At 43.5% G+C, this 15,060-nt stretch overlaps 1 protein-coding gene across 1 annotated transcript in view; it reads right to left on the bottom strand.

Moving 5' to 3' along the window:
- Positions 1–13,276: 13,276 nt before the first annotated feature.
- DHX30 (DExH-box helicase 30) overlaps positions 13,277–15,060 on the bottom strand; it is a 1,694,732-nt gene continuing 1,692,948 nt past the window's right edge. Inside the window, exon 20 of the mRNA XM_044066068.1 lies at positions 13,277–13,717. Within this exon, the coding sequence (XP_043922003.1) occupies positions 13,494–13,717 (224 nt within the window). The 3' untranslated portion in view covers positions 13,277–13,493. The remainder of the gene's footprint in view (positions 13,718–15,060) is intronic.

Raw genomic sequence — 15,060 nt, 5'->3', positions numbered from 1 at the left:
GTACACAACTGTACTATGTTCATGTTTCACTGTTGCACTTGGGTAGATTCCCAAAGCTGAAGAAGGGTTGAGGCAGTCAAGAAGAGTTAGGGCTAGCTAGAATGCCTTGCAGGACCGATGTTGCAAAACCTGCCCTGGATGTGGAAAAGATAGGCAGGTGATAATGCTTGGTAAAGGTGTGTACAGAACTCCAGGTAGCAGCTTCCAGGATGACCCTGGTGGCGAATCCCCTGAGAAATGCTGTAGAGGTAGATGTTGCCCTAGTGGAATGTGTTCTGACCCCCTGGGGGTTGGTTTCCCATGGTGCTGATAGCAGAAATGGATGCAGTGTGCTATCCATTTGGAAATTGTTTGTTTTGAAATGGCCTTGCCCTCTGCCCCTGTTGCAAAGATGACTAGTAACAGGTCAGATTTTCTGAAGGGCTTAGTCCTATCAAGGTAGAATCTGAGCTGCCTGTGCACGTCCAAGGAGTGCAGGATCCTTTCCCCTTTATTTTGAGGATTAGGGAAGAAGGTTGACAAATGGATGGATTGGTTGAGAGCCACACTGGATACCACTTTAGGCATAAAGGAAGGGTTAGGCTGAAAAACATTGGAAACAAGAGCCACAGAGAATCATAGAAAGTGATGAAGTTTACATCACATGGGATCACACAATACCAACAGTCCAAAAGACAGATGCTAGAAAACCAGACACAGTGATCCAAGAAAAGAAGACAAAAGTAGCATTGATCATTGAAATTGCCACACCTAATGACTACTACTGGCGTACAGAGACACACAAAGTCATAAAATACCTTGATCTGCAGGCAGAAACGAGAGCCATGTAGAAGAAAGATACCCAGACAGTTCCAATAGTAGTAGGAGCAACTGGTCTTATAAAAAAGAATTTACAATCATATTTAGATACGTTACCAATTCATGTAACACCATATGAATTGCAGGAGTCATTGCGGGTACTGCAAAGAGCACTTTTGGCTAATATCAAAGAGAAATAATACTAATTTCATGAACTTTAATCATACTCTGACTTAGGAATGGGGTCCATTCCCGTCATGGTATTAGAAACCCAAAAGACTTGGAGAAATCAAAGAAGGGTTAGTCCTGAGGGAAAGCCTATCAGCATGGAAAATAATGGGTTCCACAGCCATAAGTGCTTGTACCTCAGACACTGTTCTAGCTGAAGTGATGGCCAGAAGCAAGACTGTTTTCCAAGAGAGAAGTTTTAACTCTGCTGATGCTGCAGGTTCAAAGGGGGGAAGTGCGAGCTTTTCCAGTACAAAGTTAAGGTCCCAAGCAGGGGTAGGTCCTCTCTTAGGTGGCCTTAAGTTGTTTGCCCCTCTCAGGAACTGTTTGATAAGAGGGTGTGAGAAGAGAGGTGGCTCAGTGTTGTAATGAGCTGAAATGGCTGAGGCATGTATTTTAATGGAAGAGAAAGACAGGCCTTTGTTGAGTAGATCTGATAAGTAATCCAGATTAGAGGCAGGGAGGGCAGAGTTGTGACCTCTCCTTTGGATTGAATCCAGGAGCAGTACCTTTTCCACTTATGAGCATAGGATTTTCTTGTACTGGGTCTTCTGGCTTCAAGAATGACACCCTGCACCTGCTTGCTTAGGGTTGCTGGGGGAGAATTCAAGGAATAAACCAGGCTGCAAGAATTAGGGTTTGCAGTTGCGGATGCAAAATCTGTCCCTCCTGCTGAGAGAGCAGGGTTGGGTTCTGGTGTAGGTGCCAGGGTGGCACCGGTGTCAGCCTGCACAGGAGAGGGTCCCAGTGCTGGCGTGGCCAGTCCGGGGCAATCAGAATTGTCCTTGGTTTGTCCTGTCTTATTTTGAGTAACACTCTTGGGAGAAGGGGCAGAGGTGGAAAGGCATAGATTGAAAGAGTTATCCACTGAAAAGATAGGGCATCTACTTTCCAGGCCCTGCTGTGAGGATTCCTGGTGCAGAATTTGCTGAGCTGGTGGTTGCAGGGGGAGGCAAAGTCCACCACTGGGGTCCCCCATTTCTGAATCAGAAGGTTGAAGGTGCTGGGCTCTAATTGCCACTTGCATGAGTCTAGGAGATTTCTGCTTAAGTCGTCTGCCAGTGAGTTTTGTTTGCCTGGCAGGAATTGAGCTTTCAGAAGGACTTGCATGTCCAAGGCCGTGTTCCACGGGACCATGGCTAACCTGCAGAGTGGGTTCCACCCTGCTTGTTGATGTACCACATAACTGTGGTGTTGTCTGTTTTTATTAGCAGTTGTCCTGGAGAGAGTAGGGATCTGAAAGCTGTCAGGGTGTGCTGTACAGCTAGCATCTCTTTTTGGTTGATGTGTAGATTAATTTGACTTGGGCTCCAGTGGCCCTGAATCCATATGCTGTGTGCGCTCCCCAGGCACAGTCTGATCCATCTGCGGTTACGGTCTGGGTGGCATGGGATTGAGTAAAGGGCAGTCCCTTGTTGTGGTTGCATGCTGCTGCCCACCAAAAAAACTCTGACCTTAGACAGGGTATGACAGGAATGACGGTTTCCAAGTCCTGAGAATGTTGGCACCAAAGACTTGTTAAGTACCACTGAAGTTTCCTCAAATGGAGTCTGGCATATGGAATTAGTAGGATGCATGAGGCCATGAACCCTAGGGCCTGCAGGATTTTCCTTGTGGATAGCTAGGTTCTAGTGGCCATTTGAGTGAAATAGTCTGTCAGATAGGCTTGTTTTTCTTAAGTGAGGAATGCCATCGGGGATTCTGTGTCCAAGCTTGCTCCCCGGAATGCAATCTTTTGACTGCACACTAATTTTGATCTCTTCGTTGATGTGTACCCCAGCGATGCGAGAAGGCTTTTTTTTTTACAAATGTCAGGTGCTGCAACAGCAATTCCTGACCGTCCGCCTGTATCAGGCAGTCGTCCAAGTATGGGTAAATTTGGATATTTCTCTGCCTGCAGTAAGCAATGGCTGGAGCCAGGCATTTTGTGAATACTCTGGGAGCAGTGGATAAGCCAAAGGGAAGTGCAGAGAACTGATAATGCATAGATCTGGAGCTGAAACGTGCATATTTCCTGCAGGACTCCCTTATAGGGATGTGCAGATAGACTTCTTTTAAGTCTAGGGTGACTAACCAGGCATCCTTGGCTAGCATAGTTAGGAAGCTGTTGCAGGGTGAGCATTTTCAATTTTGGTACACCAAGAAGGTGTTGAGAATTGAAAGATCCAGGATTGGGTGGGAAGAGCCCTCTTTTTCTGGGTACCAGGATAAGTCTGGAATAGAATCCTTAACCTATCTGTTCTGCTGGAACCGGTTGAATAGCACCGATAGAGAGCAGGGATAGAACTTGGTTTTGTGCCTCTGCCCACTGGTTTGGAAGAAGGTCTGGGCACCCTTTTGGGGTTGGCAGAGAGTGGAAGTAGAATTTGTACACCTGGGATACAATGTTGAGGACCCATCAGTTTTGGTGATGGACATCCAGTTTTCTGCATGAAGGGCAAGTTTTCCTCCTAGGGGCACAAGCAGCTGGGCAGAGGTGGGGAGTGTAGTAGAGAAGTCATTGTGAGTTCTTACCATAGGGTGGTGGCTTAGCACTCCCTGCTTTGGGGGTGGGGGCACTCCACTGCTTAGACCTCTGCATACCCTGAGACTGTAGTCTGATTGGTTTGTTTCCCCTGGGTCTAGTCTGAGATGGCCTGGAGGGAGCTGGAAAGGACCAGTGTTTCAAGGGGCAATGCTTACTGAATCTAGGAAGCTGCACTTGTAAGAATTCTTTAACTGTCTGCATAGATTTAGCTTTTTCTTCAATCTTTTTAAGAACCTCTTCTGCTTTGGTGCCAAACAGATTGTCCTTGTTCAAAGGAACGTCTAAACTTTGATTTGACATGGTCTGGCAAGGTCTGCTCCTTAAGCCAAGCATTTCTTCTCAGTACAGAACCAGTGAATGCTGCCCTGCAAGATGCTTCTAGGACATCAAAGCCACACTGCAATGTATGCTTGCTGACTTAGTTTGCAGAATGCATAAGCTTCTACAGTTCTTTATTTCCTGCACAGTCTGTGAAGGTTGCTACTTTTTGCTTAACAAGTTACATAATATGTTGCTGATACTTCACCAGGTGAAACTGACAATTTAAAGCCATAATGGCAAGAGTTGCAAAGGTATATACTTTCTTACCCCATCTGTCCAAAGCTCTGGAATCCCTGTCCGAAGGGGTGGGATTCTTAGCTGTAGTTGCCTTGAAACCTTTAGACCCCTGGGAAATTATCTCTGGGTCAGCAGTAGGATTTCTGAAAAGGGATTTATGAGAGTCAGGTACTCTGTAGTACTTGTCTGGTTTCCCAGGAGCAGGGGGTAAAGTAGTAGGAGTAAGACTGGATTCCATAAGGACATCATCAACTTCCAGGACTGGGGGGTATTGCTAAAGGCCTATGTTGTGGCAAACCTGGAAATTCTCGTCTCTTTTTGGACTGAGAATAGTCTTGGCATTCCCAATGGAAATAACTGTGTAAGGTTTCACCAAAAGAAAAATCCTGTGGAGGAGAGGCAGAGGGAATGGATTCTTCTGCATCTGAATCCTCATAAGCAGATAAGGCATGTCTTCATAATCAGATATCTCAGAGTTTTCGGACTCTTGGTCTGTTGAAGCTGCTGGGGACTGGTCTCCTTCTCTTAGCAGAGGCAGGCTGACTTACCCTAATCAGCATAATAAGGTCTTCTGCCATTCTAAGCATTTGATGTTGTGGCAAGGGAGCAGGTGCATGCGCTTTGGTCGTCAGTTTTCTAGGCACAGTGCGTACTCTTGGCCTTAGAAACTCTAGTGTTAGATAGAACTGAAGTTGTCTGTGTCGAACATGTAGTGCTTAGAACTTCCTCAGAAGCTGGTGCCTCCTCATTGGCTCCGGACCCATCCAAGGTAGAGACATCCGCAGGTTCCATAGTTGAAGAAGAGTCTAGTGGCATACCGGACTCAGGTCTTGGTAGTGGCCTGCAAATCCACTGAAATGGGTATCAGGGGCTGCGAAAGGGCCTCACTGAGTACAGGCGAACTGGTGACTAGCTTAACAGAAACGTTGGCAGCTTTGGACCTGTGCGGTCTGTCTCTGTATTTATCCTTATTTTTTTTGGATTATCAGTAGCTGGATGGTTTACTGAAGCCATTTCGGAATACTGAGATCGAGAATGAAAGTATTTAGCGACAATAAGGGCCTGACGACGAATGGTTCAGGCGTTGAACAAGGCAGAAAACCGACAGCGAGGTAGGTTGTGGTCTGGGCTTAAACAGGTGATGCAGTAAGAATGAAAATCTCGGCGTGGTATTTTCTTTCCATACGCAAGACCAATGTTAATTTTTTTCTGATATCGGTTAGAGCACGAAAAAAGGATCCCCAATGGGGTTTCTTAGCTTTAGAATACTTCAGGATGATTCAATTCATAAACAAAACTCAGGTAGCGGCCGACCGGCACTCGTGCTAACTGCTTCTACTTCGGGCTCCTCGGTAAGAAAGACTGATGTAATGGCATCGGCTGCCTGTGTTTATACCCCTGACGACATGACGTCAGTCCTGGAGCGATAGCATCAGACGCAGAAATATAAAGTTTCTGGTATTCATACCGACTGAGGGGTACCTGCAAGCAGATAACCCAAGTGTGATGACTGCAACAGTGAAACACGAAGAACATGTACTGGCATGATTTGTGTGTGGATTACTAATTTCCAAAATCTGCCTTTAGCAGAAAGGCTCAGCAACAGGCAGCGCCCTTTGTTTTTCAACAGTTATTGATGCTCCCGTCCTGATGTATACCTCTACAGAAGGGACAACAATGAGAAATATCTTCTGCTGTATTTAGCGGGGCTTTTTATATGTGCATACTCCTTATTCCTACGGTATGGAAGGAAGACAAACAAATGTTAAATTCCTGTCTTCAAAAAACTTTCAATCCAGGGCCAGTGCATCTCTACTATGATAACAGCTGAGCTGTGAGCATTACCTGAAACTTTTATTTATTTTTTTTTTTAACTACAAAGAATATGCAAGTTGAGTGCTTTGTAAAGCATACAGATATAACAATGGATCCTTAATTTGCCTGCAGCAGTCTTCTTGTGCAGTATCTCTCACATAGTGCATGTCATTCTGACCTGCCTAACCAGAAAATATGCTCCCAATTATCTTTCTTCCCAGTCGCACCTCCACCATTTGCTGTCTATATGAGGAAAATTTCTCTGGAGTCTACTTGAGGTATAAAAATATCCATGTAAACATTTCTGAGCAAAACTCCTAAATCTTCCAGATTTTGTTGCATATTTGGGAGACAAAGATATCCTCCTATTTTTTCTTTGTGAATTGCTTATCCAGTCTCTTTTCCCAATTCTTTGTTGGCGGACTTTCTCTGTGGGATGCAGTATTAGAGATGCTGGGTGGGCAGACTGGTGTGACAAGGGAGATGATTTTTCTGAGCTATGATATAGAATCGGAATTGCCTAGACATGGTAAGGCCTTGCTGTATCTAATTATGGTGGCTGCCAAAAAAACAAATTACTAGAAAATGGAAATCAAAATCTAAACCAACTACACTAAAAGTACTGAATATAACAACAGACATAAAACAACTGAAACTGAGATCTTTAAAAAAACAAAAAAAAAAAAAAGGGTAGGAGCAAACTACATAGAAAAAATGGGAATTGTGGGAACAATACATATAAGGGAGGAATGAGGTTTACAAGAAGGCATGACTAAATGAATGATGTAATGTTTGTTACATAGATTATAAGTGATAATTAATGAATGCAGCTGAGTGTGTCAGTATGGTTTGTGATGTAAAAGGCTTGCAACTAGGATTGTTTTGGTGTGGTTTGTTTTCATTTATATAAAGGTATGATTGCCTATGTTATAAGTGATGGTTTAACAAAGATGTTTCTTGTTTTAAAAAATAAAATTAAGAGCAGAACCCTCCAAACCCTATTACTTACCATGATGGAGGAGTAGTTTTAGGCCCGGTGGTGGTGCTGCGTTAGCGTTGTCGCCTCACAGTAAGACATTGTCCTGTTCGATTCTCAGCTAAAGCGTCTTCTGTGTGGAGACATGCGTGAATGGGTGTACCTTCGTTGAAGGTTGTACGTCAGGGCTGGCAACTCGGTACGTAAAAATCTACTGCCAATCATTAGCAGACCGGAGTTCTGCTGTGGCAACCCCTAACCGGGAAAAGTCGAAAGATACAACATAAAGATAAGTACTACCTATTGGTAGACATCTATAACCTTCAGAAAAATGGAGGAAAGGAAACTTAACATCTGAGGCTGAATCGAAAAATTAATGTTTCTGGCCTGACATCCCTACAGGTATACTTTTAGAACAAAACAATTTAGTCCCCATCATGCTGCACACCTCTTGAACATGAGGACAGTGCTGAAAGACAACTCTTCCTAATGGACTAGCAGGGCTATTTGTATGCATCGCCCTCCTCAATTCCAAGGTTTCTGCAAAAGGAAAAACAGATGCCAAATCCTAAACTTCAAAAAACAATTTTTCTTATAAATGGTTAAGAGCTAAACTCTAAGGGTGAGGAAATACTTAGGCATAACAATAACCTATCCAGTCTTCAGGATCATCCTGGAACATGCCCCGGTTGTACTATCAAACTATAATCACCACTTCCATGAGTTCTGACAATCTACCTGTATGGCTAACTAACAGCAAAAGACATACCCTCGTGGAGCTCCTCCTGCATTATCTTAACTTGAAGCCTGGCCATGGAATATGTCCCTGAGGTGTGGAAAACAGCTGCAGCGGTACACTTGCACAAACGGCAACCAACCACAGACCCCTGAGAATAACAGGTCCATCAGCTTATCCTAATTTGCATGGACATGAAATGTACATCTGACCTCAAACTATGACATTAAAATTACCATACAACTGGGTCCACAATAATTAAGTTCTGTCAAGGGCGCAATATGTCCACTCAAGTTGGTAAACTTCAAAACGGTTACACAGGCAATTAAACAGCGACTGCTCAGTACACACAGCATTTCAGGATCTAGGCAAGGCCTCTGACACAATGTCATGCTGCCACTGTTAACATGATTAAAAATTACAGGAAGACTTTTTTTTACACTGTAAGATGGATTGCAAATTGGAGGAAGGACAAAACAGACAATTACAGTGGAAGGAGACACTTCAAGAAAGGAAGAAAGTAATCAGTAGCATATCATAGGGCACAAGGGCTGGTATTCTCTCCTCTTTGATATATTCTTCTCTGAACTCCACGTCACACAGCCTGATCTACGGCTAACCAAATTCACTGATGACTGCAAGCTGGGTGCCATTGCCTGTACTCCCACTGATGCAGAAGTGCTTCAACAAGAATTTGTTCTTACAAAGTTTACAGAGAAAGTACTAAAGCAAAATGCAAAAAAGTACAGCACCGTCACCTTTGGGAAACACTCTTCATCTACGACTTACAGCACAGCCAGTACCCCCACTCCATACACTGTAGTCAGGAATCTTGGCACCTGGAACAACAGTTCCTTCACATTTGACCACCATGTTGCAAAATTAGTTAGGAAATCCTTGCAATTATTTCCGAAGGTACTTCATCTAAATCAAAAGATGTTCTCTTTGTTGTATGCCATAATTAGACCAATTACTGAGTACAATGCTACTTTTCAGCATATACTTTGCCAGACATATCATGCAACTACAAAAGCTCCAAAGATGCTTGACATAAAATACACTACTGGCCAAAAACATGCAACTACAAAAGCTCCAAAGGTTTGTAACAAAAAAAAATACATTACTGGCCAAAAACTGACTCAGTTACACAGCAAACTTTTTCACTTTTTCTAGCATGTCAAAGGGTCAGTTGCTAGCGTCCTCTCCTGTTCAGCTGGTGAATCTGGGCATCTTGAGGCAATGTTACAATTGCCTCATGTACACACACAACCCACTCCTTCTCCCACAAAACACAAATACATGTGAGAGATGCAACTATATAGCCAAACTGGAGGCTGAGCTCTCTCAACTCAGGACTGGCAAGACCAGACAGGAGGAGAAGGAAACCACGCACACCACAAACCCAGTTTCACATAGAACTATCACAACTGCAAAACAAACACATAAACACACAAAGACATACTCGGAGGCACTGATCAAAAATCTACCAAAACTACAGAGGCCTCCACAGCAGACACCCAAGCAACTGCCACCTCAAGACATAAGACATGCAACACATAGTTCTCAAAGTCAGTGTGCTAAACAGTCACAGCCCTTAAGGCCAAACACAATGCCAGACACACTTGTTATAGGTGACTCCATAGTCAGACACACTGACGTCCCACTCACCAGACTGAACAAGGAAAAGATCACAGTAAGCTGCCTGTCAGGCGCTAGAATCCGCCACATAACACAAGCACTCAGGTCACTCCACAGCAAGTACAAGTATGACTCAGTCATTGTCCATGCCGGTGTGAACGACCTGAGACACCTCCCTGGACTACATGAAAAGAGACATAGAGGAGCTCTCAGATTATGTAGCCCAGGCCGGTATGACCCTGACCCTGAGCAGTATCCTACCCTCACCAAGAATGATGCCACAATACAGAGACAAAATGATCAGCTTTAATAATTGGCTTAATTACTGGTGTCATTCTAAGGGGATTCAAGGTCTGTCTGCCTGGGATGACATGCTTGACAAGCCATGCTGCTGCAAGGGACGGCTTGCACCTGTCACCCTGGGCTTCCGGATATTGGCAAAGGCTCTTGCCACCCCCATAGTGCCTTTTTTAGGCAAGGCTCAAATGATAAACCTACCACCCTAGAAAACAAAAATGGAGAAAAACTAAGGGTAATACTGCTCAATGCCAGAAGTCTAAACCTCAAGATGCACGCCTCAAGCCCTCCTCAGTATGGAGAACATCGATGTCTGTGCTGTGACTGAAACCTGGTTCAAGGCTCCTGAGAGCACCCCAGCACTATCAGGTTATACCTCATATCATGCGTTCTGGCTCCAAAATCCGGACGAACCACAAAAGGAGGGGAGTATCCATATTCATAAAGGATACCCACACCTCCAGGTTAGTGGCAACGCACGAAGCATCGGAGACCATCCAGGTGCAATTAACCATAGGTAAAACTGCCCTACAGTTTGTAGCATGCTACAGACCACCCTCTCAAACTCAGGAAACCCACACAGCCTTCCTGAAGACACTGGAGAGTATGAATGTCTCTCCAAACACCATCATATTGGGTGACTTCAACTACCCAAACATAGACTGGGAACATTACTCAAGCCCCAACACCCTAGCCCAAAGGTTCCTGGAGTTCATAAACTCAAATGCTATGGAACAACTAGTCACCATTCCCACAAGAGGAGAAAATATACTAGACCTGATCATCACAAACATGGGGACAAAATGCTCCACACCGAAGTATATCCCTCATTGGTGAGATCAGACCATAAATTAATCTCACTGGAGATCCACATCCCGCCCCAACCCCAGCAAAAAAGACCACAGTGAAGAACTTCTCAAAAGCAAACTTCACACTTCGTAAGACTGGAGTGGTATCCTTCAAGGCCCCCGAGCCAGTGGAAACCACAACCCACGCTGCTGAAACCCTTACAAATGCCTTCTACGAGCACCTCCAGGAATGTATGGATCAAGCAATCCCTAATAAAATCAAGACCCTTTCCACCAAAGGCAGGCGCCCGGTCTGGTGGACCCCAGCCATAAACAAACTCTACAACAAAAGGAGAAAGCTACTACATGACAGAGCAAAATCCCTAAAAGGGAAGGCATCTCTGATCACTACTAGCAAAAAACTACGATCACTCATAAAATCATCCAAGGCCAACTGAGAGAAAAACTGCTAATGACACAAAAGACAATCATAAGGCCTTCTTTAGCTATGTTAGAAACCTGGGTGGAAAACTCCCAGATATGCTCAGAATTAGTCCAAAATGATACAAAAATCACTGAACCCACAGACATTGCCAACATACTGGCAGACAGGTTCAGTGCAAATTTCTCCCCTCCCTCCCCCCCAAAAGGAGAAATATCTATCCCACCAGAGTCTAGCCTCCCAAACATCTCAGATGCCCAGGTGAGAGTTGCTCTCTCTAAAGCAAAAAACACAGCATCAATGGGACCGGACGGTGTCCCCGGCTGTGTGCTACACGAACTCAATGAGGAACTAAACCCACACATAAGGCTGCTGTTTAATCTTAGCCTTACTACAGGATACGTACCCAAAGAATGACGTACGGCAACTGTGGTCCCACTCCACAAAGGCGGTGCTTCTACGGACCCTGGAAATTACCACCCCATAAGCTTGACGAGCCTTGTCTGCAAAGCTATGGAGAGGATCATAATGGAACTCATAAATAAAGACATTGGGGACCTACAGACACTGGATCCTACCCAATTTGGCTTTGTCAAGGGCAGATCCTGCCTCCTGAACTTGGTCGACTTTTTCGAAACAGTCACTAAGGCTATTGATGAGGGTAAGGCAGCTCACACAGCCTACCTTGACCTAGCAAAAGCGTTCGACACAATACCCCACTCGGGCATCATAGAAAAGCTCACCAGCTTAGATGTAAACCCATATGTCACAAGATGGGTTGCAAACTGGCTCAAGGACAGAACCCACAGGGTTAGAGTTGCTGGTGCCATGTCAGACTCTAAGCCGGTCACAAGCGGTGTCCCACAGGGCTCAGTCCTGGGCCCCCTCTTGTTTGGCATTTATTTTTCTGAAGTGCAGGCAAACATTGGAGGATTGTGGCTGACAAAATTTGCAGATGACTGCAAACTGGGCACCATAATTGACACTCCATCAGACACAGACATCCTCCAGAGAGGTCTCATAGAAATGGATAACTGGTGCCAGAGCCATGGCCTTAAGCTAAATGCCAAAAAATGTATAGTCATACCCTTTGGGAAAAACAAGGTAACCCCTAATTACCACATAGGTGGTAATCCATTAAACACGGAAGACGTTATCAGGGACCTGGGGACCCAAGTTGACAGTAACCTCTCTTTTGACACTCACATTGCCAAAGTGGTTAGGAAGACCTTCTACATTGCCCACCTGATCATGAAGGGATTCACATCCAGATCAGGAGAGGTCATTGTACCCCTGTACTCTTCACTTATCAGACCAATGATTGAGTAAAACGCCCCATTCGGAATGTACCTTACCCGACACCTGCAGCAGTTGGAAAGACCCCAAAAGTTCCTCACCAAAAGGATAAAGGGGCTCAAACATATGTCATACGCTGCCTGACTGAAGAAACTCCAGCTCTATTCAGTCGCATACCGTCTGCTCAGAGGTGATCTGTGCCTGACATACAAGGCCATGTCCAACCCAGAATTAATGGACATGCTCCCCCTCAAAAAATCCAAATCCACCAGAGCCACGAGAGCAAGAGACTTAAACCTCAACACGGATATAAATAGGACGTGCTGGAGGGACAGATTCATCACCCAGAGACTCCCTACACTATGGAACAGAATCCCAGTCCATGTGAGGCAGAGCCCCTCACTGACTCTGTTCAAGAGAAATCTTGACGAGTGGATGGGAGATCGTAGGTTTACCCCGGGAATCATCTCTGTGTCACTGCTGGACAGAGGCACAGCAAACTAATGGGTATAGTATTCTCATCCTAAGGGGTGGTGAAAGCCACACACACTCTGGCTAGGCTTATAAATGCCCTAGGGCAGATAGCCTAGTATGAACCTATGAACTTATGAACCAAGATAGACTAAACCCTATCCATAAACTCTGTCTCTTGTAGACTCCTACATGGTTAAACAAGGTTGGCATTCCATGCTATAAGACTCCACTCAAATCCATCTCTTGGACCTTTACATGACATATGGCTACACAAATCAAGGATATAAAACTCCACCAGCATATAAGTACAATACAGAGGGTTTGTTTCATTACACAACAGCTGTCCCATCAGTGGGGCAAATTGTCCATGCATGTTAAACAGATTAACACCCTTGTCTCCGAGGATAAACCTGATGCCTGGAAGGGTACCAGCAAGTTCATACCAAGCCTAATGTATTTTTTCCCTTCTGGAAATGGGTGGGCACATCATAAGAGTGGTACATGGCATAGTGCAAATGGTCTTTAGACTTACTTGCCTTGCGATTCTTATGATCATACTATTTTTACAATTAGCTTGGATGAATGTTCAAAATACTTAATTTTCCAAGCAATGCAACCACAAGAAGAACAATATACAGAAATCAGAATACTTAAGACATAACATAGAAAGATGCCTGGCCAATAAGTAATGATTCAAAACATGTTCATCTTTCAGTGCCCAGATATACATTAGCATTATATAATTTATTTACATATATAAAAATTCAACCAAGAAACTGGTAGTACAAGGCTATATATAATGAATAATTTAAAATAATGATTGACACTGTAGTTAATTTATTTGTGCACAAGGATTTACATTCTGATACAGAACAGCACCCCCTAATATTTTATCTTCTGCCTCAAACCCTTCCATTTGCTCAAGGAAATGGACATTTTAAAAGCTCGACCAATATGGAGAGCAGCTCATTCTGTCTATTTTGTAGATCTTCTGGTATGTTGGGCAGTTCATATTGCAGACAATCATCCACCATCTGATGCAGTACCATGCGGAAATCACAGATAAGCCGAGCAGTACTGGAGTTACACTGAACACGCACCAGGTCACTGTTGGCAAAACTCAGGATCATGTTGCAGCCGTCAGCTTAAAATTAAATAAATAAATAAATAAATTACTACCACACAACAGATTTTTAGATATTAAGAAAGAATGCAGGGAAAATTATATAAACACATGAAACTACCTGCTACGACCCACTAAAGCATTCCAGCATAAACTTACAATGTACTTGTGATAGTGCAGACAGTAGCAAATTGCTGCTTAGCAATCACAAAGTAAAAACCAACTGGTCAACTCATGGTGCACCCCCAGTAATACATTTTACTTGATAACTAAGTGAATAAACTAGTTCAATGACCTGGGGCCACAGGCACATAAAACATGTTCCACTAAAACAGATGCAGAACCAAATATTTACGTCAACAAAATCAGGGCATTCAGGAATAAAACAGTTTTAATACAGAACAATGATACAAAAGGTAGATCTTGATGATCAGTAAATGCAAAGGAATTTGTGTAATTATTAGAAATTTCTATTTGATGAGGACAGAAAAACACTGAAATATGACATGAAAGAGGCCATACAAAAAGTATAGAATGTGAAAGGAAATCTGACAAGAAAAGAAAGGTATACACGAGTGCAAAATTGCAGCATGCAGATAGAAAGATGAAAATGCAGAAATGTTATGACAGGTAAGGGAGTATTATCAAAGCAGGAAACAAAACACAGGGGTATGAGAACATCATCTTTAATTCTCAGTACAGGTCATAAGCAGATGGTCAGGTAGAAAATGTGAAGAGCTAATGGAAATATGGAAAAGTGCAACATGTAGACAAGTAGTCTGAAGCCAGTGAAAGTCTAGACAGATAACATTTAATTAGACAGAAGTTGAAAAGTGAAAGGAGTATCAGCAGCTATCTTTAAATTACTGAGGCATGAGTCAAACTGATGTAATAAACACCAATGCAAAAGTTAAGGTTAATTGTTAAGGCAGAATAGTATGTCTCTAAAGCCCCTGCAAACTGCTGGAATTTTAGGAGTTTTACTCTACAGAAAACTTGGGAAGTATTTCTTAAATGAGCTGGGACAGGGTTCCAGACTACTGATGAAACTTTTGAGAAAACCTGTTTAGCTAGTGGTTAGACTAAAGAGAAGCATGACCAAAATGAGTCATTTTGGGATCTTCATGAATAGTACAATGAACCAGATAACAGTTTACTGGCTAGAAAGGAACTATAAAAAAACAATTTAACAAATTTAAAGACAGATGAAGCCATTAGCAAGACAGCCCTTATAATGACAGCCCTTATAATGAAATGCAGAAGTGCTGCCTGGTGTCAGCAACTCCAGTAACAGCCTGTATTAAACATAGTTTGGAATAATTTAGTACTGTAAGAAGAGCACATGACAGGGGCACAGCATATTT

This window comes from Protopterus annectens, chromosome 3.part0 (genome assembly GCF_019279795.1).
Source record: "Protopterus annectens isolate FY-2018-M chromosome 3.part0, PAN1.0, whole genome shotgun sequence".
Lineage (NCBI taxonomy): Eukaryota > Metazoa > Chordata > Ceratodontiformes > Protopteridae > Protopterus > Protopterus annectens.
The sequence above is the reverse complement of the archived record's forward strand: the minus strand, read 5'-3'. Positions and strand labels throughout refer to the sequence as shown.